We start from the raw sequence: 25022 nt of genomic DNA, 5'->3' as shown, positions 1-25022 counted from the left end.
TTTTTTCCAATTCAAATAAAATAAATAAAATTTGTAATTTATTATATTCTGTATAAATAGAATACCAAAACCCAAAACCCTATAATTTACGTTTCGTTGCCTCTCTCTCTCTCGCTCTGGTTTTTCTTCCCCCGCAAGACTGATCGAATCTTTGTGTTCTTCGGATTGATTTCATTAGTATTTGGATCGAATCATCTACTTTTCACCGCTAGGTATGTCTTCTACACTCGCTCAAAAGTTTTGAGAACTCGTCTGTTTATTTGTAAATCATAAATACCTTTTTTTTTAGATTCTGAATATGTTTCCATTGGTTTAAGCTCGTGGGGTTTGTCCAAGTTTCAATCTTTTCTTAAATTTGATCCTTGTTTCAGGTTATAGTGGGATTGTGCTGATCAAGCCTTTAGTCTGAATCATGGCGATTTTTACCAAAACAGAGGATACGGTTTGTTCTCCTGCGACGACACTATGTTTGTTAGTGTATTCTTTGGTTTTAGTTGGTCAGTTCATTTAATTTGTGTTATTATCTTGTAGAAGCAAACACATAAAGCCTTCCAGTTCTGGAAGCATAACAGAACAAGAGACCGACCTGATCTAATGACGCCTGAGGGCTTGCAACTTTATCTAGACACAAGACTTGAGCAGTTGAAAGTTTTTACTGAGCTTGGACTTTGTCAGGTATGTTTTTTTCTTTGTGTTATATCTCAGCGCTCTGTCTTTCTCTAATCGTCATATACTCTCTATCTCTTGGGTAGCAATGATCTAGAATAACTTCTTATGTTGATTTATCTTTTTACTTGCAGGAAGCTTTTCGCGCTACCAAAGATATATATGGATTAATGTGCATGGTCAAGAAAACTCCCAAGTCATCTTTATTGGTGGTTTATTATTCCCAATTGGTTGAGATCTTTTGGACTTCTTCTAGCAATCTTTACCATGCTTCTGCATGGTTTAAGTTGTTTAGCTTGCAGACAAATTTCAATAAGAACTTAAGCCAGAATGATTTACAGCTAATAGCGTCATCTGTTGTCTTGGCGACATTATCTGTTCCACCATATGGTCAGTCTAACGGTTCATCGCATTTGGAGCTTGAAAATGAAAAAGAACACAATTTGAGGATGAGTAACCTCATAGGGTTCAATCTTGAACATAAATTCGAGGGCAGAGATATGGTAACATCAATTATTTTGTTTTTCTAATTCCATCCTTTATTTCTGGTTTGCTTTTTCTAATGTCATACATTTGCAGCTTTCCCGGGAATCACTTCTGTCAGAGCTGGTGAGTCTCTAGCAGCTCTACTTCATAGTTGGAATTGTTTATTCTGTGACGTCTTATTTCCTTCTAGTAATGTTGAGTTTGATTTTTCATCCATTAGGTTTCAAAAGGTGTTTTGAGCTGTGCAACTCAGGAGGTCAAAGAGCTTTACCATCTCTTAAAGCATGAACTTCACCCACTGGATCTTGGTTCCAAGATTAAGCCTTTGCTGGACAGAATTTCTAAACTCGGGGGTAAGCTTTCATCAGCTCCTTCTTTACAAGAAGTGCAGCTCTCCCGATATGTTTCATCTTTGGAGAAGATTGCTACTCTGAAGCTGCTTCAACAAGTAAGTGCACTCATGTTTTTGACCTGGTGTATATATTTTTATATGAACGTACTTACAAATCTATATTGCAATTTTTTCAGGTTTCTAAGATTTATCAGACAATAACAATTCAGAATCTAGCTCAGTTGGTCCCTTTTTTCGACTTCTCAGCCGTTGAGATGATAGCAGCTGATGCTGTAAGGAATAATTTTGTTGACATGAAAGTTGATCACATAAAGGGTGTTGTAAGTTTTGGAAATCTGGTGAGTTTCTCTGCTAATATCAGTCATCTCTTTCTGCAACCGACTTGTTTTACTAAACATTATGATACTTTTGGTTGATGTTATTTTGTTTCATCCAACTATTTGTGTATCAGAGTATTGAGTCTGATGGGCTGAAAGATCCTCTTGCTATTTTTACTGAGACTATGAACAAAGTAAGAGCGATGTTATTTCCTGCTCCAAATAAAGCAATACAGCTTGGTGGCATAGTACCAAATCTAGAAGAGACTGTAGAAAGAGAGCACAAAAGACTACTTGCTCGGAAATCATTCATTGAAAAGAGGAAGGAGGAACAAGAGCGTCAGCAAATAGAGATGGTATTTTTCCCTACATGAATTGAAGCATCATTCACAATTTTTCTGCTTTTCATTATCGTTGGGTGACTTGGGCCACTTGAGGAAAATTTCCCTGTTCTGAAATATTCTGAATAAATCCAAGCGATCTTTTCTGTGTTTAGGTTTTGAAGGAACGTGAAGAGGAGCAGACAAAGCTTAAGATTTTGAAGCTAACCGAGGAGGCAGAACAGAAGACACTTGCGACAGATCTTCAGGAGAGGAGGAGACAGAGAATACTTAGGGAGATTGAGGAGAGCCGGCTTAAGGGAGTAAGTTTTTTTGAAACACTGGTTCTGTACACCTGTTTGCATGTTCTTATATTTAATAGCTTTACAAAATGTTGGAGAAGGTAACAAAGCAAACCGTGCTATTGAGGGCCATGGGTGAAAAGCTCAAGAAAGATCAAGAAATGAAGAATAAGCTCCGAAAAATTGCCAAAACTATGGATTATCTGGAACGGGCAAAGCGAGAAGAAGCTGCCCCTTTGATTGAAGCTGCATATCAGCAACGATTGGTAGAGGAGGTAAGGATTTTTTCTTGCAGTAGTGTTGCATCTTTATATATTGGTTCTGACTTCTGAGTTTAGGCGAAAAAGGTCCTTATAGTCTCTTCTATTTTGTTTAGCGTGGGGTCGAGCTCAGCAAGGAACATCAAGAGAGTGACTTGAAGGAGAAGAAAAGGTTGGCGAGAATGTTTGATAATAAGGTCAGTTGGCTTGTTAAGATGTGTGTAGTGTTGTCTTCATATGTAGAAATCACTTCTTGCAATTTTTATTGTCAAGTAACTCAAGACCAAATTTTTTCTTTACAGGAAATATTCCAAGAGAGGGTGATTAGTCTTCGACAAGCTGAGTTTGAGAGACTAAGAAAAGAGAAAGTGGATCGTATTGGCCAGATAATTCTGGCTAGGAAACAAGAAAGTGATATTAAGAGAAAGCATATATATCATTTGAAATCAGAAGAAGAAAGGATAAGAAAGCTTCAGGAAGATGAGGAAGCGCTTAAGCGTGAAGGTATGCCCTCTTTTCCTGATTATGCAACATCATTTGGTGTGTTCCTTGCCTCCTAGATGTTGTTTGACACTTTAAACCCTGTTTGTTATATTGTATCTACTCCTATGCAGAAACTGAGAAACTTAGAAAGGAAAAAGCTAAATGGAGAGCTAAGTTATATGAAATTGCAGAACAGCAAAGGCAGAGAGAACAAGAGGTGAATGAAAGGCTAGGTTGAGGCGATAAGCTACTTTGAAACAATATTGGCCAGATTTAAACGTCTTTTAAGACTTGTTTTCAGTTGGATTAGACAAAAACTATAAAATCTTGGGGACAAAGTTGTGTTTAGTGCTGCTCAAGTCCTTTTCAGGACACAATGATTTGTGGGTCACTTTTATGCTTCTTTGTTCACATTTTTAAACTGAATATGATGTTAGCTTTGACAAGTACTCCCACTTTGAATAAACATGTCAAAAAAACATCTGAAACATTACTTTAGATGGTAATAGAATGACTCAAAACATTTTTAATACACAAATCTAAATCCAAAAGTAGCTTTGGATTCCACTAGTTAATAATATATTGCATGACACTCACAACAACTAACACCAGCTTGGTCTAAAGATCATCTGGTTGAGCCAGCTTAAGTCCAGCAAAGTCTTTGACAGTGTAACCAATCTTCTCAAACTTCCCTACTTCATTACTCTGTCTGAAATTAAGATACTCCGAACACTTAAACGACTTGTAGCTCCTACAGTTTCCATCACCCACGATTTCTTGAGGTGCAAGTATCACTTTATCATCCTCAAAACAGAGAAAAAACGCCAGAGAGACTCTGTTCACCAATTTTCTCAATACAACTCGATGTTCAGACGATCTCAGCCTTCCGTTACTCCATGCTTGCATAAGATCTCCAATGTTAACAACAAGCAGATCCTCGCACGGATTTATATCGATCCATTTCCCTTCCTTAGACCTCATCTGTAGCCCGCCAACGGAATCTTGGTAGACTATTGTTATGCAGCTCATATCCGTGTGCATCCCGAGACCTTCAACGAGCTCTTCTTGCTCCTCCACGTCATGTGGGGGTGTGTAGTTTACTAGCCTTAAGTATCCATGACAGTTGCTAAACTCAGTTTGGTAGAATCTCTTCCCTGTGTCCTCCCCTAAGGTCACCATCAAGAGAATCTTCACGAGTCTTTTGGACAATTCTGCCATTTTATCTCCGTATTCTTGCAGTGTTTCTCTGAAAAAACAGAGGAGAAGTAAAAGTGTCAAAAGCCATTGAAGAGATGTGAAACACAGAATATGAAAAAGAATTTAGAAAACTGAATTTTGTTGTAATAATGACAACGTTAACTCTGGCTTATGATGATCTTGGAACAAAACATCTTCAGAATCTTTGGCAGAACTGGAGAAATCAGGTCCAGAGACAACAAGGCTTTCGAAATAAGGAGATGCTATGTTCCGAGGAGTATACGTTAAGGGACCAAGCTTAAGCTTTGATTCAAGGGGAAATTTGAACACATCTCTTGACAAGGAACATGTTTTGCTGAACATCTCTTTAGAGATTCCATGATTTGTGACATAGAAGAACCCCCACTCTTTACAAGCCTGAGAGAGAGAAGACAAAACAGAGGATTCAATTGGTTGTGTTAAGTCTAACACAGGAAGTTGCAGAGAGGATTGAAGTTCAGACATTATATTATATATTGACTTGTCTTAAGCGTTTAGGGATAAAGAGTAGGGGTAAGCTATGCTAGGCATAGGGGTATCTATATTTAAGACATGATAAAAAGAAGGTTTTAGATATATTTCAGACAAAAGCAGTAACAGTAGAACCCACATATTTGGATATCATTATGCCGGTAATAGAAAAGATTGTAAGTCATGATGATTTCATTGTGACATTTTACAATGGGACAATTAGGCTATAGTTTCATTATTTGCAGCCTCAGAGGTCATAAACATTAAAGTTATTGAAAAAAGTTGTGAAGATTCATGAAAACTTGATTATTCATAATAGCATATATAAGAGTTATCTTCATAACATTAATGAATTACCCTATGCATCCTCCAAGGCCTCCATAATAATAGCATTATATTATTCATACAAAAACAAGATCCAAGATGAGAACCACCATTTTATTTTTCAATTTATAAAGTGATCCTATTATATTAATGCAAAGAGATCCTAAGAAGATGTTAACTAGAATGTGCAACCTCCTGGTCCTCCATAGAAGATACAATCAGTCCAAACGTCGCCAAACATTGGTTGGTCCATTTTTACTTTGTAACAGTTTGGGGTGCTTGAGAATGTCTTTAGGCTTTCAAGTGGTGGAGTCATACCTTCCATTCCAAAATCATTATATACTATGAAACCATTCATATAGGCTACTTTGCTGTAACTTTTATGTTCGGGTAAATGTCCACTTCCCATACTTGGACTCTTCTCTTTCACTGGGCTATATACTTCTCCTCCCCATGACACCAAATTCCCTCCATGGCCTAAACCTGAATCTGTGAATAATGATTTTGGCCAGTATCCAACATAATCGTTGAATACTACCAACCACCAGTTTCCTGTAATGTGATCCTACTTAAACAGACACAGTTACTTATTCATTCAATGGCCACAAGCACAATGCACATTATCATTAGCAAAGTTCTTCAAGGTTTGATGGAATTGGCTAATTGATTCATGGAATTTCTCAGATAAGAACATTTTGGAAAGTGATGCTACCTTATATATGTTGATGCTTACTTCATATTGTTTGCCACCGTACGTAGAAACTGGTTGAAAAAGGTATCCAAGTGGGATATCGGTGTTCACTTGTACAAAGCCAGGACATAATGTATTGTAGCAACCTGTTTTACTAAATCCATCTGCCTGTTTTGAATCAGACATATATAAATGATGGCAAGACACAACATCTATAATACAAAAAATGATAACAAGATTTTCTTGTAAATTTGTTTAGAGGTTTTATGAACATACAGTCCAATAGGTGTATAAGCGACTGTGATTCCGGTTTAGCCATTGGTACACCTGAGGAATATTTTGGAGCGTGAGTTTTGGTATATTTATGTAAAAAATGTAGATATTTTCTAAGTGCCGTTCAGAAAAATCAAGGGAAACAAAATATCATGACTTACTATCCATCCAGCTCTAATGCCTTGAAACTGTTCTTTTGAGCCAGTAGCGATAAGGATACTTGCAAGACTAAATTGATTAGGTGAAACTTCAGGTTCCCATATGTTAAGATTTCCCTTTGCTCCATAATGAAGCTTTTTGTACTGAACCACAGCAAACTATAATACATGTATAGAGAATAAATAAGAAGTGAGTAATGCTCATTGTATATGAGATTTTTTCTACTTGACGGATGTAGTAGCATGGTTCATACATGAAAACCAGATAGATCAATGTTTTTCTCCTTTGAAGAAACATAACTTGAAGATTTCAACCCCATGGATTTCAAACTCTGAGCTTGTATAAGATCTTCCAATGTGGTCCTCTTAACAATCACACTCCCTTGTGGACAACTTATCCAATCGTGTCTAAACGGGAGGGAACCACCGTTCTGATTATTTGTTTTGGTCCCTTTAGGTATAGTTGTAGGCCTTAACTGCACATCATATATATTAATCCGTTCACAAAATAATTAAGCTTGCTCAAAATATGAAACTTCTTATATGAATTAAAACCTGAATAGAATGGTTCATGAGTAGAGGATGATCAAATGCTAGCTGCTTGTGAATGTCAATGCAATCCAATATGTCACCATGTTCAGTCTACAATATTAAAATAGCAAAAAGCAATAAATTTGATGTGGTTTAAAAACAATGTGATTCTGGTTTCTCAAAAAAGTCTTAACTTACTTGAAAACTCTTGATTGCAGGTCTATTGATATTGTTGAGTAACCTCTCCAACTCGTTTCTATCTTCGTCTAATGTTATTGGCCTATAACTTTCTGCAACTAGAATGAGATATACCACGGAAAAAGTAAGCAGAAGAAGCTTATCTGAAGAAATCATGGTAGCTGATATAATTATAGCTGTCAAAAGTTTAGTGAATCACAATCTATATATATATATATGGTGTAACATTTCTCTGAGACCATTAATTAATATCAACAAAAATCTATATACCATTAATGAGTGGCAAGTGGCACTCTTTCTAACCCCCCCTTTTGTGGATTCTCAATTTCTAATAAGTGTCTTTAGCAAACTTTAGTATACATAAAGTGTCTCAAACTTTAGTACTTTAGGTGACTCAGACTATGTATAATAAACATTTATTGAAAGATGTTATGAAATTCTGATACTTTATTATTCATGAAAGGCCTTAGTAATGCTTGGATATATTTCAAATCTGTAGAATTTCTCATATTTTTAGCCTCATCTATAATTCTTTAAAAATCTTGTAACTCTTCAGTTCCTAGATAATTGTCCTATGCAGCCTCCAGGACCTCCATAGTAAACAGCTCTTATCCAAGGTTCATCTTCATCATGAATAAACTTGGCTTTGTAACAATTTGGACTGCTCTCACCTGTCTTTATAGTGTAGATTTGCGGAATAAAAGCTTCTCCCTTACCATCTAAGATTTGGATATTGTTCACAAAGGCTGCTTTTCCAAAACCTTCTTTAGGAAAATGCCCACTGCCCATAATTGGACTCTTTTCTGTCTTTGGACTGTACACTTGGCCTCCCCAAGATGCAAGATTTGCTCCTTTAACTAAGCCTGAGCCCATGAACAATGACTTTGGCCAATACCCAACGTTCACGCCTCCAAATACAAGCCACCAATCTCCCGTTGCACGGTCCTGTAGTTCCCGATTTTATAAGATGAATATCCCAAAAGACTTACAAGATGATATCACTAGAGACTCTAGATGTTTTTATTTACCTGATGCAAGCTTAAGTCCATTTCATATTGTGTACCAGTATATATTGAAACCGGATGAAGAAGGACACCAAGTGGTATCCTCTGGCTGACTTGCACAAATCCAGGACATCTTATGTCATAGCAGCCTGTCTTATTATATCCATCTGCCTGTTGATTTGAATCAGTTTATTTCATTAAGACCATTGTGAAGTTAGAAAAATATTAGCCTAAACTTTAATTCAAGGGGTTACTCGAAACTTACAGTCCAGTAGGTATATAAGTGAATATGATCTTGGTACAACAATGGATTCACCTGTAGTACATATGTTTCTCAACCCATTTTTTTCTCAGGACTCAGATTAACGAAAGAAATAGAAATAAGACTTACCATCCACCCAACTGAAATGCTGGCTAGATGTTCTATGGGACCTTGTGCAATCGCCATGGTTGCAATACTAACTTGATCATGTGACACTTGTGGATCCCAGAGGTTAATGTTTCCTGTAACTCCAGCAACTCTGCTATAATCATACTCCACCGTTGCAAACTAAATATCCATACAGAACAAAGAAACTAAGAAAATGGAAACAGAGAAATGGTGTTTTATACTGAAAGGCTAAGTAACGGTTCTTACATGATGTCCAGATAAATCAATGTTATTACCCTCTGTAAAGACATGTCTAGGGCTATTGAATCCAATGGATTTCAAATGTTGTGAGTGTATAAGATCTTGGATTGTAGTCCTTTTAACAATTACTGTTCCATGTGGACAACGTATGCGCTTTTGTAGAAGCTGCAAGGGACCAATGTTTCGTGAAATATTGTTGCTTGGGATCCAAACAGGTACACTTGTTGGCTTTAGCTGCATATATGACAATGCCTTCACAAAGTCATGCTCTGAAGATCATTATATAGAGAATTCATATATGATACAATAGAGAATCCTCTAAGAAAATCAAAACCTGAACAGAGTGGTTTTTCAGCAGAGGATGATCAAATGCTAGTTGCTTTCTAATGTCGATACAATCGAATATCTCACCATTTTCAGTCTGTTCAAAAAGGAAAAATTGAAAAAGGGTGTCTATTATATACGTTAATGTACTCGTAATCTCTGGTCATGTTTCTTCACTGTAATGATAAGCATATATATGTATGAAGAAGACAAGCTAAGACAACCTTGAAACTCTTGAGTGCAGGTTTGTTGATAGCTTTGAGTTGCCTCTCCATTTCTATCTTCTCTTCTTCCGAAGGTATTGTTCGCCGTTCATCATGAGCTGTTTCAGCAGCTAAAACAAGAGAGACTGTAAACAGAGTTAGCAACACAATGTTACTGGAGAACTCCATTGTGTAAATAAACAATGACTGTCCAAAAGTAAAGAGACTCTTGTCTTTCTTAATTATGTAAATGAAAAAATGAATCAAAAGAACAAGTTATGACGAACAAGTTGTGGTGAGAAGAACTTTGACTACAATCAATATGGTGAGAGGAACATAGAGACAAGTGGCATATATATACTTTTATCATAAAAACAAATTAATAAAGAGTGAATATATTAATGACAATGTCTTGCTAACTTAAATAAATAACGGTTTCAGTCCTACAAATAATTAATGCCTTGAATGTTTGCTAGTTTTTAAGTAGATTTTGGTTTTAATTTTTTAAAAATCTAATTGGTTGCCATTCAAGATTTTATAAATTCGGTTTTCCTAAAAAAAAATTGGGAATCTATTTTTTTTGAGATTTTACTCATTTTCAAAGAAAAACCAAAAACCCCTTTTATTGGTTTCTTTCAAGTGTATTTTCTTTCATTTTTAATTTTAATTTTTAATCTTTTTTTTTACTTTTTTTTTTTGAACAAAAACCAAAAACCAATTATTTAATACTAAAAACTAAAATCCAAAAAATAAAAGCTAAAATCCAGTTTAAAATCTCATTCCATTCATGGCCTAAAAGGCAAAGATCTCTAAGTTAACTCCCTCTGCTAAAGCAAACAGAAAAGTTGTAAGGTATAAAGCAAACACCCATAAAATCTCTTATTGTATTTGTCTGTAATCTCTACCTATAAGATCAGAGTTTTTATCTGTAATGTATAAAGTTCTTAGAAAACAAGTAAAACTAAAATGTGCATCCTCCCGGTCCTCCAAATAGAATAGCTCTTGACCAATACTCACCAACACCTAATATCTTCTTGACGTTATAACAGTTAGGACTGTTTGCGGATGTCTTTAAAGACGAAGCTGTTGGACTCGAAACAACTCTTGTTATATCGGTGATTACTTTTAAACCATTCACATATGCTGCTTTCTTGAAACCCTCTTGTGGGAAATGTCCACTTCCCATGCTTGGGCTTTTCTCTTTCACTGAACTATAAACTTCTCCTCCCCAAACCACCGCACTCGCTCCATCAGCCAAACCTTCGGATTTAAACAATGATCTTGGCCAATACCCAATTGGCTCGTCACGTAGCGAAAACCACCAATCTCCTGTGACATGATCCTGTTTAAATCAAAAGCAATAGTTGTTAACATTACGTACATTCGACATTTTGATATAAGTTTGAAGAAAACTAATGTTGTATATTTACAATATACCTGGTATATGCTGACTTCTAGATGATATTGTCGACCACCATAAACGGAAACTGGTTTGGCAGGGACTCCAATTGCATATTTAGTGCTCACATGCACAAACCCAGGACATAGTGCATTGTAACAACGAGTCATTTTATTTCCATCCGCCTATTTGAACGACATATTTAACTGGTGAAGCTAGGGCATATATTTTTGATTATTTTTCTAAACCGTTGATATGTAAAAGTCAAAACTCAAGAATTTAAGATGTTTTTCAAAACTTACAGTCCAGTATGTGAATAAGGAACTCTGATTCTGATGTAGCCCTGGATACACCTAAAATAGTACTTTGGTCGAACGTTGATTCTGAATTTTTATTTAAAAAAAAAAAAAAAAAAGAAGTAAAAATAGTGTCTTAATTAAACTTACAATCCATCCAGCAGAGATGCTTTGTAACTTCTCTGTAATAGTCATAGCCGCAAGACTAAATTGATCTGGTGAGACGTATGGATTCCATGTGTTAATGTTTCCTTTTGCTCCATAGTGGTAATCATTGTACTTAACTGTGGCAAACTAAAAATACAAAAGAGAAAAATAAATAGATAACCAAAAAATAATATAAGCATTGTGGACAAGTCTAAGAGGGGATCTCGATCAATTCAAAAAAAAAAAAAAAACAAGAAATGATTCTTACATGATGACCAGTTAAATCAATTTTCTTGTTCATTGAAGAAACTTGTCTTAGGGATTTCAAATGTTGAGCTTGTATAAGATCTTCAAGTGTAATCCTTTTGACAATGACTGTCCCAACTGGACACTTTATGTCATCTTGTCCAAAGGGCAAAGAACGAGGCTTATGAGAAGTGTTGTTATATTTTGTCCATTTAGGTATACGTGTGGGCTTTAACTATATATAATATTTCAACCCATCAAAAAATAAATAAGAAGAAATTTATAGAAATTTATTAGTATGTATGTGTTTCCTAGGAAAAAAAAAAAAAAAAACCTTGATAGAATGGTTCTTGAGCAAAGGATGATCAAAAGCTTGTTGTTTACGAATGTCGATGCAGTCCAAAATATAACCATGTTCAGTCTGTTGAAATGAAAAGCAAGAAAAAATGGATGTGGATCATGTAACATCAAATCTTCAATATTCAACAACTTATTGTAATGTTTTTTTTTCTTCAAAATATCGATAATTAAATATATAAAAATGATAAATTTACTTGGAAACTTTTGATTCGAGGTTTATTGATATGGTTGAGTAGTTTCTCCATCTTTTCTTTCACTTCTTTCGAAAGTATTGTTATGCGACTCTCTCCAACTAAAATGAGAGCTATTGTTGGTAAAGTTAGCAAGATAAGTTTATTGGAATACCTCATGACTATATTTTGCGAAAGAAGAATGAAGCAGAGCAAGCAACTCATATTTTTATTTTCACATAAATCTGAAACCATTTATAGCCAACAAAGAACCTATTCATAGTAATTGACAAGTGTCTCTCAACGCTATCTCTATTGCCCATTCCCATATGTGGATGCTAAAGTGAGACTTTTTGTTAATAAACTTAAAGAAACTTTTTGTTTTTGTAAAGGGTGTTCCATTTAATTGCATAAGAAAAACAAAAATTTCATGCTCAGACGACCATACCAGTCCATAGTATTTATGGATCAAAGCCCAATAAAAAAAAAAACCAAAACAGTAGTAAGTGACAAGGAACTTAAAAATGAACCATGATACAAACTATACTCGTATCTAGTATGCTGTGATCTTTAGGAAGAACCATCTTTTATTCAGTTGAGACATGAGAGTAGTTGGAAATCACATTACATCTCATTATGTTGATTCAAATATCTCAAAAGTCATAAGAAACAAAGAATCAAGAAGCTTTAACAACATCATGGTAAACAATTTTTTTATGGAGCATTGTGTAGATAAGGCATCAACATTTTCAATATGAGTTGTATCCTGACCTCCATAATATATCCTTCATCACATAATTGATAGAAACATTATTATTGCACTTGTCCAAATCATTTGAGCTGTAATATATGTTGCTTAAGCTTATGTCTATCTTCTATATATACATCGTTTTCGCTCCTAGTTGTCATGTCTATTTCAAGTACCTACCTCTAATTCTTATTTTCTAATCATATCATCAAACCTTATTATAATGTTCGAAGACTTAACTAATTTGATGTCTTCAATAAAAATGTAGGTTTATCACAAAAACAAAAGTGATGAGATGAGCTCAACCGACTATTAAAAATGCAAATCATCATAACAAATTTGAGAGCGAGTCTTATTAGCTATTATATTACAAATTTCATATAGATGAAGGTATTTTATTTTTAGACTAAATTCACTATTTTATTTTTTTATTATTTACTAAATTAAATATATTTTTATATACATATTTTCAGACTAATTTAGAATTTTGCATGAATAAACAAGTATAATATTCTGTAGAATTAGCAGATAATTAGCTTGCAAATGAAAATTAAAAAAAAAAACTAATAACTATTTTATTTGCATAAATGAACCAAACTATAAAAGCAACACACTAGCCACCAAATTTACAGAGAGAGAAAAAAAATTGAAGCTATAGAGACAGAGTGAAAGAGAAACATGGAAGGCAAAGAAGAGGACGTGAATGTTGGAGCCAATAAGTTCCCGGAGAGGCAGCCGATCGGTACGGCGGCGCAAACGGAGAGTAAAGACTATAAAGAACCACCGCCGGCGCCGTTATTCGAACCCGGCGAGCTCAAATCGTGGTCGTTCTACAGAGCCGGCATAGCTGAGTTCATAGCCACTTTTCTTTTCCTCTATATCACCGTTTTGACAGTGATGGGTGTCAAGAGAGCTCCCAATATGTGTGCCTCTGTGGGAATCCAAGGCATCGCTTGGGCTTTTGGTGGCATGATTTTTGCTCTTGTTTACTGTACTGCTGGAATCTCAGGTTTAAGATTTGTTCTTGTTCCGAATTTGATGAAAATTTTTGAACTTTGACTGTAAGGAATCTAGATTAGGACTAATTGTTGTGAGAAATTTGCTAATATTTTGGTTATATCGATGAAAGATTGGTACTTTGAGTCATTTCCTCAGTAAAGTTTGAAACTTTGAGTCACTTCTCCATTGAAGTTTGAAACTTTAAGTAACTTCAGCTTTTGTTTCATTTGTGGCAAGAACATAATCTGATTCTGATTTGTGATTTTCGAAATTGGTTTGGTGATGAACAGGAGGACATATTAATCCGGCTGTGACTTTCGGTTTGTTCTTGGCGAGGAAGCTGTCTTTAACAAGAGCTGTGTTCTACATAGTGATGCAGTGCCTTGGAGCTATCTGTGGTGCTGGTGTGGTTAAAGGGTTTCAGTCAGGGCCATACCAGTCTAATGGTGGTGGAGCTAATGTGGTGGCTCATGGTTACACAAAGGGTTCAGGTCTTGGTGCAGAGATTATTGGAACTTTTGTTCTGGTTTACACTGTTTTCTCAGCTACTGATGCTAAGAGAAGTGCCAGAGACTCCCATGTCCCTGTATGTTACTAATTCTTCTATTATAATTGAATAGAATTGACAATCTCTTTGGACAAGAATTGGGTTGAGTTCGTGGTGTTAGCATAGAACTTATATGTTTTTTGAACATTCTGCAGATCTTGGCTCCACTTCCAATTGGTTTTGCTGTCTTCTTAGTGCACTTGGCTACCATCCCAATCACTGGAACTGGCATTAACCCGGCCAGGAGTCTGGGAGCTGCCATCATCTACAACAAGGACCATGCTTGGGATGACCATGTAAGTTCCTCTTTCCTTCCTCACATCAACAGTTTTGATACTGATATGTATCATTTGCATCACACAGCGAGTGTTTGGATGGGGAAACTGTTTGCCTAAGTTGCTATTTAGATCGAATCTGATATTCCGCTCTTTGATCTGTTGTTTATCCTGGTTTCCATGTCTGCAGTGGATCTTCTGGGTTGGCCCATTCATTGGTGCTGCCCTTGCTGCTCTATACCATCAGATAGTCATCAGAGCTATTCCTTTCAAGTCCAAGACATAAAGCTTCCCACATATTCTCTGCTCATCATCAATCTAAGAATATTAATCTTTAACTCTCTGTGCATTCCTCATGTTAAACATGTGATTATCTCTATATCTACCACTGGAGTTTGATGTATATATAAGTTATTATCTGTTACATTGTATTGTATGTGCAAATAATTATGTCAATGGAAATTTTATCTTGATAGTACATAAGTAAGCTCAGAAACGTTTGTTTCACTGAGACATAATTGAACTGATATTCTACTCTTGATAGTACATTCCTTTGATCACTAACAGTGCCAATAGTTAACTGTTTCCAATATCAGATATGAGAACCACAAACTGTTAAATGTACCATGTAACCAATAAATATATATCATGAAAACCACAATAGTTGTTCAAAGGTTTAAAGTTCAATACATATAACCAAAACTCGTCTCACGCCATTATCTAGTGATTGCATCATATTAGGTTCTGCACCACATGGTAAGGTTCCAGTAACAGAGTCAAAGAACCAAGTCTAGTAGGCTAGTAACATTTTGATGCAGCGAATGGTATGGTATAGAAAGTGTGAGAGTTCACAGTTCAGTACTTTAGTTGTTTATTGTTTTTGTTGGAAACCTCAAAAACTTTCAAATCTAATCCTTGAAAACAATAAAAACTAACAAAGGGGATCTACTAGAACATGAACATTTAAAGGTTGATTGTGACAAGAAATAAAATAAAAAGTTGATTTGCCAACGAATATCTTGCAATACAAAAAAATAAAACTCTGAAAGTAACGATAATGATGCAATTGTATAATATTGTTGTTAAGAGTTTTATCTCATTCGTTCAAAGTTTCTTAATTATTGTGGCCACATATAATCAGCTTAAGATTAATCCTAGAACAGAAAGTAATGTAAAAGGTTGTTCATGAAAAAGTTACTTAATGGTTAAGAAGTTTTTGGCTTATGATCATCCCACTTTGTGAAGTATGGACTCGACTTTATTGATATTAGTACCAAAAATGAAAGAGGTTTCTTAATCGCCAAGTTCCGACCAAAAACACAAAGCCCACATTTTATGAAAAAGACTCTCAACCAACATTTTGTTTTGATATGATAGAAAGTTTCAAAGATCCAAAACGATGATATAATAAATAAATACAAAAGAAAAAAAGGTGAAGCCACTCAACAAAATTCAAAAGTGATGAAACTAAAGCAAGTGAAGACGCATACATTATCACATAAAAAGTAGCATCCACACCAAGAAATTAGATAAAAAGAGAAGAGAATAATTTCATCAACTTTTTTTTTTCTTTCTTTTGTTTTCTGTAGATTTTGAATTGCAATCATACATTCATACGTGTGAATGTGTATATATCAACAACATTCTTTTTAATGTATAAAATTCTCAAGTAGTATAAAGTAGCTAAATCATATGTGACTAAGATATATAAAGAGAGAGACAAGCCAGCAAGAATATTTACTACACATACACACACAAAAAGATTCACATAATCATCTAGTAACCAAAAAAACAGAGTGAGAAGAAGTAATGAACAGAATGAGCAATACAGTGTTAGGGTTCTTGAACATCCTTACACTAATTTCTTCCATAGTTCTATTAGGGTCAGCTCTATGGATGGGTAGGAGCAAGACAACATGCGAGCATTTTCTTCAGAAGCCACTTCTGATCTTAGGCCTAGCTATCTTGGTCTTATCAATAGCTGGTCTGGTCGGTGCATGTTGTGACGTGGCTTGGGTCTTGTGGGTGTACCTCTTCTTTATGGTCTTCATCATAATCGCCCTCATGGTTTTGACCCTGTTTGGATTCATAGTGACTAGCCATGGTGGTGGTGTGGGTGTGGATGGTAGGATTTATAAAGAGTTCAAGCTAGAAGCATATCACCCTTGGCTTAAGACAAGGGTGATAGATACTAATTATTGGGTTACTATAAAGACTTGCCTCTTGGGCTCAGTCACTTGTTCCAAGCTCGCTTTTTGGACTCCTCTTGATTATCTCCAAAAGGACTTATCTCCTCTTCAGGTACTTGTTATAATAACAATAGTTTTCAAAATTTAGTACAAAAACACAAAGATTGTTGAATATTCTGATATTTGGAAATAGTCTGGATGCTGCAAACCACCGACGTCATGCGTTTACAACACGGACACGCCGATACAACAAGACCCGGATTGTTACCGGTGGAACAACGCCCCGACCGTCCTCTGCTATGACTGTGATTCGTGCAGAGCTGGGGTTTTGGAGACAGTTCGACGCGACTGGCACAAACTCTCTCTAGTTAATGTCATTGTTGTTGTTTTCCTCATTGCTGTTTACTGCATTGGTTGTTGCGCGTTCAAAAACGCTAGACGCCCTCAACATTACGGCTTCCCTTACGGACGTTACGGCATGTCCAAGTCTCGACCCGGATGGGAACAGTCTTGGTGAGGTTTTAGATTCATGAATCTTTTATATATGATTGTTAGTTTTCATTTCTAATGCTAATTTTATTATGTAGGTCGAGATGGTGGCATGGGAGAGACCGGTATTAATTAGGGAAATATATATATATGTAATGTTTTCGAATTTTACGGTTCAGCTCTTGGCCTAATCTATAAATATTATTTTTGTACAGAGCATAATTTTTTTTACAATGAAACTGCGATTTTCTTTTGGTTGTTATTGAAGAGAAGCCAGATTAATATATAGTTATACGACTCCAACTATATAGTATCTGATTTGAGGAAGACAAATTTTCGTCGCTTATATATTTATATAATAACATAAAAAAAACGTGACCGTCATCATAACATACAAATTTTTTTTAGGTTTATCTGAATTCGGATTTGAAAACCTGATTTACAGTATTTTTATTGAGCATATTAAATATTGCAACATGTTCTATAGAGTATAGATTAGTTTAGCATTAGGATCGAGACATCGAGTATAGCTTATAGGAGAATGTCAAATGGGTTCTCTTTGGGCCAGATATTAGTTATTGATTAGGCCCAGCAAAGCATGCAACTAGGGTAAGCGATTCTTCTCCCACATCGAAGCTTGAGATGAGACACTCACCTGTGAGCGTTGTATAAATAATAAAGGTGGTCGTAGCATTGAAGGTACTTACCTGGACGGGGTCAACTCGTGATCATGAAGACGAGTGGCCTAGGCTAGCGACCACATTGCACTTTGTCGGTGTGCTTAGCTTAAGGTCTTCCCATGAGGGAGATCCTGCGTCATTATTTGTGGCAGTGGAGGCCTGCGTCCGCGCGGCCTCTCCTATTTCCAACAGTTCAATTTTTTTTCTATGGCTAAACTCTAAACCGGAGCTTAGTAATGGCCAAAGTTGGAGATCCTAGCTACTGAGTACTGACATTGCATATATGTTTACATATCCAATTAAACAGGCTGTGTTGAAACCTTAATGGATCAAGGAGGATGTTAATGGATTTGGTGCTTTTCAAACATTTCATTTAGTTGTAGGCTGACAAGGAAGTGTTAGAATCTGTTGCATGATCGGATCAGTCTAAATACCAATTTGCATTGGAGTGTCAACATGGTGGCTGAAGCTAGAAGTTTCAAGCCCTTATGGTGTTACCAGCGATCAAATATTGTTGAAGTGGAGCATTGCATATACTTTGATGATTAAAAGTCAAAACAATTCTCTCTAATCGAAGATGCATTTTAAAAAAAAATTATAAAAAACACTACGAATTTAAGCAGAGACAAGGTTTCTAGACTTGTAGCTAAGTTCATTCCTTTTACGAACATTAAAGTTGGTCCAAGATTTTACTTGTAGGGATTTGTTGGCGTAGCAATCAACTTTATCTTACCTTTTTGTGGATGTTTTATATTAAAAGTACAAGATTCTAGGTTCTCTGTTTATAGAAAGATAAGCATGAAAAACTGATTACTTATCCTAGAGGTGAACACCATACACTTGACTAGAGAAAAATCTCAAATCCTCAAATTTAGCAGTTTTGCTAGTAATTAAGCCATGATTATTAGTCTCAGTCTCATGATAATTATTTTTCACAGTTTGATGAGCAAAGTTTAGATATATTCATCAGTAAACCAATTTTTAGTAGCTAGAAAGCATTATACTGCCAAAACGCTTCATGGTTTTTTTCAAGAATCCAATTGAGTTGGAAGGAAACAAATTTCTCCGTTTTAAACGAAGAAGAACTATATACGAATATGATCACGATGATTTACACCGCGTCATCGCCCATTACACTTGTTATGCTGCCTCTGCTTTGTTCCATCCCCTTGCTTTTCGATTATGGGGTTGAATCCTCAAGATAAGCACTATAAGCCTCCTTGGTAAAAAAAACTTCTTACTAAAGTATCTATCATTTAACACTTTACAAAAAAAAGAAAGGTTTTATACAACAAGTTAAATACCGAGAGTATATGTCTCTTTTTATCAAGATAATAGAAAAATGTCAAGTAAAAAATCATAAATTATAAAATGTGCTCGGGGGAGTAATTAACGCATTATTAATGGGAAGGTGTAACGTACACGAGTTTGCGTTAGGCGGAAAGAAAATATAGTGGACATAAACAAAACTTTGTCACATGCTTTGCCATCAAGCCCATGCATATCACCTTATTTTTTGATGGAACCTTATTATTTGTGCATTAACGAAAATGGAATTTTAAAACGTATATACATTGAACACGCATGAAATTTGTGCAATATGTTTTCAGGAAAACAGGAACAACAAAAAGATTAATTATAATAACTAATATATAACTGAAATGAAAAATATAAAACTAACGGCAAAATCTTAGATTGACGTTTGAGGAATGGGCTACTGCAATTATATTATTCTGAAAATTCATGTTCCAAGTGAGTAGATAAGTAGTAGACATATGAGTTGAGAAGTAGCAAAAGTTCAATTTAATTTGTTGTTAAGAAAGCTAATTATACCTAGGAATTAAGAAATTATGTTTGTTTAATTATGTTAATGGACTTTTTGATAGTGGGATGATATATATTTATATTAAATTGAACTATTTATATTTGACTATTTATATTTATATTTATTATCCATGAAATTATGGTTATTTTTATTTGACTATATATATTGTTTGATTTTTGCTTGTATATCCAAAACTCTCGGCATGGAACCTGCGTACAGTTTTTGATTTTGACCCCTCGTTAACCAATAACTTGTACAAGTTTTTTCATGTTCGTTTTTTTTTTTTTAAATGTCAAGTTTCATATACATACATACATAGCTAAACACAACTTTGGACCCATATATAAGATGCATTTTCAATTTTACAACAATTAATAAATTTCGTAAGACTTCTAAATTTATATATGGCTTAATATTAAAGGACCTATATGTATGCATTTCACAGGATGCCGATGTAAAATTGATGATATAGAAATACATACGAATGTAGGTTTTACATACATGTGTATTGTGTATTAGAATATTAAGGAGAAGAGAAAAACCTATTAATACAATACCGTTTTGTTTTTGTTGTAAGTGAGCCAGAAAAGCCTTAATTAAGAAAATGTAATAAAAACTACTCCATTAAATAACAATTTATAATCCTCACAGAAAGAAGAGAAAAAAATAAAGTATATGGTGGTTAATAAAGATGATACGATATGAAATGTCAATAACTACAACTTGTTATATCGAAAGCCTTTGATTGTGATTCCTTAATCATCGAAACTTAATTCTTGTTAGACAACATATTAACAGTGCAGCCAAATTACCCTAAAATTACGTGGAAACATCTCATGTAATGAAATTACGTACCCAACTTTACTTGCATGCAATATCTATAAATACCCTCATGAATTACATTTCATGCAAAATCAAGAAACACTCAAAACCCATTTCAAAAGAGAAACATTTCTAAAAAAACACTTTTAGTAATTAATAATGGGAAAGCTCTTGGTGTTAATGTTAGTTGGGATGTTCTTGGCTTTCGAAAGCTTGGAAGCTCTTGACTATGGAGATGCACTAAACAAGTCGATCTTGTTCTTTGAAGGCCAGCGATCCGGTAAACTCCCGACCAACCAACGGGTTAAATGGCGAGGCGATTCTGCCCTCTCCGACGGTGCATCAGCTAATGTAATCCATAGCTCTATTCATCAGAAACATACTTTTATATGTCTCCGTATTATATCTTTTAACCAATTTTCGTGTGTTTTTATAATTTCCAGGTGAATCTGATTGGAGGGTATTACGATGCTGGTGACAATGTAAAATTTGTGTGGCCAATGTCATTTACCACAACATTGCTGAGTTGGGCGGCAATTGAATACCAAAATGAGATTTCTTCCGTTAACCAGCTCGGTTATCTCCGGTCTACTATCAAATGGGCAACCGATTTTATCCTGCGAGCTCATACCTCGCCGACCATGTTATATACACAGGTAAACCAGCTAAGCCGGCCTATAGAGAAATAAAAGATACACTATATTTCATTCATTGCTGAATATTTCAAATAGTATAGACTATATATAAATATACCTCTAACTCTAATGTTTAACAAAATTTGGTTTTGTTTTCTGATGGATATAAAAAAAGGTGGGAGATGGGAACAAAGATCATAGTTGCTGGGAGAGGCCAGAAGATATGGACACACCTAGAACTCTCTTCAATATCACTTCCTCTTCCCCTGGTTCTGAAGCTGCCGGTGAAGCCGCAGCCGCTCTTGCTGCCGCCTCAATTGTTTTCAAACCGGTGGATTCTACTTATTCATCCACCCTACTAAACCATGCAAAAACCGTAAGTATACATAATCATTACATTCAATCACGATGTATGTATAATCCATATTATCTTTTTTTTGTTTTGTTCTGCAGCTGTTTGAATTTGCTGATAAGTACAGAGGTTCTTACCAAGCATCTTGCCCCTTCTACTGCTCATACTCAGGCTACCAAGACGAGTTATTATGGGCTGCGGTATGGCTATACAAAGCAACAGGAGAGAAGAGTTACATAAATTATGTTATAAGCAATAAAGATTGGAGCCAAGCCGTCAATGAATTCAGCTGGGACAACAAATTCGCTGGCGCGCAGGCTTTACTTGCCTCGGTTAGTATAAACTAACTTTACTAAATTCTATAACATTAATCAAGTGCTTTGCTAATTTTTTGTTGATTCTATATTTGAAGGAGTTTTACAACGGAGCAAATGATTTGGTTAAATTTAAGACCGATGTTGAATCATTTGTCTGTGCATTGATGCCAGGAAGTAGCTCCCAACAAATTAAACCAACTCCTGGTAAATATTTTTCAATTTTTATCTAAATCATAATCGGTTAATTGTTTTTATTTTATTTTGGCGTTGGTTTTATGGTTACATTTCTTTGTACTTTTTTTTTTCAGGTGGGATTTTGTATATTAGAGACAGTAGCAACTTACAATATGTAACAACGGCTACAACTGTTTTGTTCCATTACTCAAAAACTCTTACCAAAGCAAATGTCGGTTCAATCCAGTGCGGTTCGACCCAATTCACCGTATCTCAAATTCGTAATTTCGCCAAATCACAGGTAAAAAATTATCCTCACTATAATCCGGTTCTACACACTTTTGGCATGTTCTTACCCAACCGGTTTAATTCAGGTGGATTACATACTTGGGAATAATCCAATGAAAATGTCTTACATGGTCGGATTTGGGACAAAGTACCCTACACAACCTCATCATAGAGGCTCATCATTACCGTCAATAAAATCTAAACCGGAAAAAATTGACTGCAATGGAGGGTTTTCTTACTATAATTCTGATACATCAAATCCGAATGTGCATATCGGCGCAATTGTGGGCGGTCCGAATTCATCCGACCAGTACAGCGACAAAAGATCAGATTACTCTCATGCAGAGCCAACAACTTACATTAACGCCGCCTTTATTGGTCCCGTTGCTGCCCTGATCAGTTCTTCCGGATAAACTCACGTTTACATCTTGTTATGGGAAAACAAATTAAATATTCTTAAGAAAGACTCAAACTTACACCACATACACACTCACATATCATTGTATACACACTCACATATCTTTGTATATTTGTATATTATAGCGCTTAACTATAATGAAAACTATTTAATTCAGATATTTATTGGGTCGTTAATTACAAGAAAAGAAAATTATGTATTGGATCTTATATAGAAGTTTAGTTACTATTTTATGATTACTGCCTAAGCCTTTTTATCTTTTATAATCAACCGTCCTCTTTTTTTAGTCTATTAACAACGACATGTAAATATGATGTATTCAGAGAAATGTATTGAACCCTTAACAACAACAACAAAAATGGTTTTCAAAACGTTAGATGCTGTAGTTACTAGTTGCAAGATGGTAGATATAATTTGGGAACTCAACAATTATATAGACGGTAAACTAACAAATATGAAATATAGCATATATGTTATTTATTAATGATAATTGTCTGAATTTAAATGTATTTTTGTTGAATTAAAGACATCGACATCACACGCTTATATTTAATTATTTGACCATACCTTTGAATATTATATTTTTCTTCATCAATAATTGATATGGAAATGAGAAAAATAGTATACACAGAGCACTAAATGCGGCTTAGTGTCTGCGTTTGTGTGTAATGGTGTCTATAATGCCAAATAGATTTGCTAGGACGCCTAACTTAGTGTTTAGACCGTCTAAAGACTCTTCCAATTAACCTTGCCTCTAGTGTTTAGGCGAACCCTTTTTTAGAACAGTGGTGCATGTTGAGATGTAAAACTTTGTATATAACAGATTGTTTTACCATTTGTATGCAGGGATATGAAAAATCGAATTCATTTGTTAAAAGTTCAAGTTGGAAACAAGACGAAAATTACGACGCTCTAATCTTCTAAAGACTAGACATAAATATACATTATCCTCAATGGCTGAAACTATATAATATAAGTTTGATTATATATATACATATACGCCTAAATGTTTCTCTAGTAATTCCATAAGTACCCACTGAAGAACTCTTGGCTATTCAATAGTTCATCGAAGTCACCGGTAAAAACCGGAAAGGTTCCTGTCCCGGACATCAAATCCGATGGTAAACCGTTACTCATGCCCTTGATTTCTCCAGCTGCTTGGTGGGTACTCATTTCTGCAACGCACATTTCTTGAACCGCAACAGACGATTCATCCGCGGACGCGATCGTTGGATTGCTTGTGGGAGAAGAAACAACTTCTTTTCCGGATTTTTTGGTTATGGTTGGTTTGGTTTGGGAAGATTTGGCTCGAGTCGAACCGGCTAATGAGTTTCTCCGGGTTGGTAACTCATGATTGTGCTCATTAGTGTATGTTATGGTGAATTTGTCCGGGTTCTGAGGATTTCTTTCGACTTGTTTTCTTGCCAAACACCCTTTTGAGCTACTACATCTGTAATAACTCCTGAAAACATTAAACAAAATTGAGAGAGATTGAGTAAATCCGGTTATGTTATTCTTTAAGAGAAATGAAGATGATTAAACCGGGATTGGCTAAACTAAAGACCTTGGGTATGGAGATCCTTTGATGGGTTTCTGCCCGTACTTACGCCACGCCCATGCGTCCGACAACAAGTTCTCTTCTTTCACTTGCTCAACAACTCTCTTCTGTTGATTCTTCTTGCTGTCCAAATTCAAAATCACAATAATTGTTTATTATTCTATTCAACAAGGAGCATATATTTATAACCAGTTTACTTATACGATATAGAATTTAAGAATATTGAATTATTATTTTTCCGCATTTTAAAGAACCTTTTCAAGAACTTCAAGAATATACTGACCTTTTCTTGGATTTGGATTCCGGGATTCGGATATGATCAACTCTTGATCCGTTGGACAGAAGACAACCATGTGTTCGTTGTTTCTTATCATCTAGAAAACTTCGAGAATCTTCAGGGACAGAGACCGAGCTCGTCGTGAGGATCGTTTGTGTGGAGAAAGGGTAAAAAGGTTTGTAGAGTTCACCGAGTTCGTCTAAACCGGTTGTCTCCATATCCGGTTCGTAGAAGCTAGACGTCTCCATAGGAAGGCAAAACGAAGGTGAAAACCCACCGGAACTTTCGCCGGAAAAAGCGTCTCCGGAGCCGGAGTAGCCTCTGACTATTGCTTCAAGGTCTCCTTCGTCCATATAAGCCGCCACCTCACCCATATCTCTCTCTCTCTTGTTTCCTCTTTTATCTCTTCTTCTTTTGTTGTGTTTGTATACTACATATGTCGAGAACAAGCCTTTTGGGAAACATTGGTTTATATAAAGATGGAAAGAAAATAAGATTGTTTGTTGTTTAGGGTGTTTTCGTTTCCCATGTGAACCCGTTAGTACGTCATTTAACTTTTAAAATTTATTGTGTTGACTTTT

At 35.4% G+C, this 25022-nt stretch overlaps 9 protein-coding genes and 1 non-coding gene across 10 annotated transcripts; 5 read left to right on the top strand and 5 right to left on the bottom strand.

Annotated features, from left to right (window-relative positions):
- Positions 1-126: 126 nt before the first annotated feature.
- On the top strand, positions 127-3579 carry LOC17878817 (eukaryotic translation initiation factor 3 subunit A). Its single transcript, XM_023779202.1, has 13 exons — positions 127-212; positions 372-442; positions 532-675; positions 801-1169; positions 1246-1275; positions 1373-1600; positions 1681-1842; positions 1956-2177; positions 2318-2464; positions 2545-2718; positions 2820-2900; positions 3006-3207; positions 3318-3579. Exons 2-13 carry the CDS (start codon positions 413-415, stop codon positions 3422-3424), a joined length of 1896 nt encoding a protein of 631 aa, XP_023634970.1. The 5' UTR covers positions 127-212; positions 372-412; the 3' UTR covers positions 3425-3579.
- A 77-nt stretch (positions 3580-3656) lies between these two features.
- On the bottom strand, positions 3657-4922 carry LOC17879160 (gibberellin 20-oxidase-like protein). Its single transcript, XM_006285080.2, has 2 exons — positions 4541-4922; positions 3657-4432 (listed from the first exon to the last, which is right to left on the bottom strand). Exons 1-2 carry the CDS (start codon positions 4885-4887, stop codon positions 3805-3807), a joined length of 975 nt encoding a protein of 324 aa, XP_006285142.1. The 5' UTR covers positions 4888-4922; the 3' UTR covers positions 3657-3804.
- A 262-nt stretch (positions 4923-5184) lies between these two features.
- On the bottom strand, positions 5185-7224 carry LOC17877794. The gene is made up of 7 exons (XM_006283810.2): positions 7069-7224; positions 6895-6981; positions 6594-6815; positions 6343-6498; positions 6185-6235; positions 5930-6076; positions 5185-5782 (listed from the first exon to the last, which is right to left on the bottom strand). The coding sequence occupies exons 1-7, from the start codon at positions 7222-7224 to the stop codon at positions 5396-5398; spliced, it is 1206 nt and encodes a 401-aa protein (XP_006283872.2). The 3' UTR covers positions 5185-5395.
- A 271-nt stretch (positions 7225-7495) lies between these two features.
- On the bottom strand, positions 7496-9534 carry LOC17879440. Its single transcript, XM_006285473.2, has 7 exons — positions 9252-9534; positions 9038-9124; positions 8710-8937; positions 8464-8622; positions 8338-8388; positions 8097-8243; positions 7496-8013 (listed from the first exon to the last, which is right to left on the bottom strand). Exons 1-7 carry the CDS (start codon positions 9417-9419, stop codon positions 7621-7623), a joined length of 1233 nt encoding a protein of 410 aa, XP_006285535.1. The 5' UTR covers positions 9420-9534; the 3' UTR covers positions 7496-7620.
- Positions 9535-10058: 524 nt separating this feature from the next.
- On the bottom strand, positions 10059-12028 carry LOC17880548. Its single transcript, XM_006285774.2, has 7 exons — positions 11873-12028; positions 11653-11739; positions 11341-11553; positions 11076-11219; positions 10932-10982; positions 10668-10814; positions 10059-10572 (listed from the first exon to the last, which is right to left on the bottom strand). The coding sequence occupies exons 1-7, from the start codon at positions 12026-12028 to the stop codon at positions 10192-10194; spliced, it is 1179 nt and encodes a 392-aa protein (XP_006285836.1). The 3' UTR covers positions 10059-10191.
- Positions 12029-13218: 1190 nt separating this feature from the next.
- LOC17880921 (probable aquaporin PIP1-5) lies at positions 13219-14897 on the top strand. The gene is made up of 4 exons (XM_006284187.2): positions 13219-13605; positions 13886-14181; positions 14298-14438; positions 14608-14897. Exons 1-4 carry the CDS (start codon positions 13275-13277, stop codon positions 14701-14703), a joined length of 864 nt encoding a protein of 287 aa, XP_006284249.1. The 5' UTR covers positions 13219-13274; the 3' UTR covers positions 14704-14897.
- Positions 14898-16149: 1252 nt separating this feature from the next.
- On the top strand, positions 16150-17345 carry LOC17880724 (tetraspanin-5). The gene is made up of 3 exons (XM_006284213.2): positions 16150-16718; positions 16800-17119; positions 17194-17345. Exons 1-3 carry the CDS (start codon positions 16227-16229, stop codon positions 17225-17227), a joined length of 846 nt encoding a protein of 281 aa, XP_006284275.1. The 5' UTR covers positions 16150-16226; the 3' UTR covers positions 17228-17345.
- A 449-nt stretch (positions 17346-17794) lies between these two features.
- Positions 17795-17954, top strand: LOC111829801. The gene has a single exon (XR_002833157.1). It is a non-coding gene; the product is annotated as a U1 spliceosomal RNA (small nuclear RNA).
- Positions 17955-20551: 2597 nt separating this feature from the next.
- On the top strand, positions 20552-22766 carry LOC17878369 (endoglucanase 20). Its single transcript, XM_006285013.2, has 7 exons — positions 20552-20773; positions 20866-21078; positions 21233-21433; positions 21511-21741; positions 21822-21930; positions 22035-22201; positions 22275-22766. Exons 1-7 carry the CDS (start codon positions 20582-20584, stop codon positions 22599-22601), a joined length of 1440 nt encoding a protein of 479 aa, XP_006285075.1. The 5' UTR covers positions 20552-20581; the 3' UTR covers positions 22602-22766.
- Positions 22767-23455: 689 nt separating this feature from the next.
- LOC17879406 (probable WRKY transcription factor 29) lies at positions 23456-24845 on the bottom strand. Its single transcript, XM_023779321.1, has 3 exons — positions 24448-24845; positions 24171-24287; positions 23456-24068 (listed from the first exon to the last, which is right to left on the bottom strand). Exons 1-3 carry the CDS (start codon positions 24813-24815, stop codon positions 23621-23623), a joined length of 933 nt encoding a protein of 310 aa, XP_023635089.1. The 5' UTR covers positions 24816-24845; the 3' UTR covers positions 23456-23620.
- Between the last annotated feature and the right edge of the window lie 177 nt (positions 24846-25022).

Source organism: Capsella rubella, unplaced genomic scaffold, assembly GCF_000375325.1.
Source record: "Capsella rubella cultivar Monte Gargano unplaced genomic scaffold, Caprub1_0 scaffold_7, whole genome shotgun sequence".
In the NCBI taxonomy this organism is placed as follows: domain Eukaryota; kingdom Viridiplantae; phylum Streptophyta; class Magnoliopsida; order Brassicales; family Brassicaceae; genus Capsella; species Capsella rubella.
The sequence above is the reverse complement of the archived record's forward strand: the minus strand, read 5'-3'. Positions and strand labels throughout refer to the sequence as shown.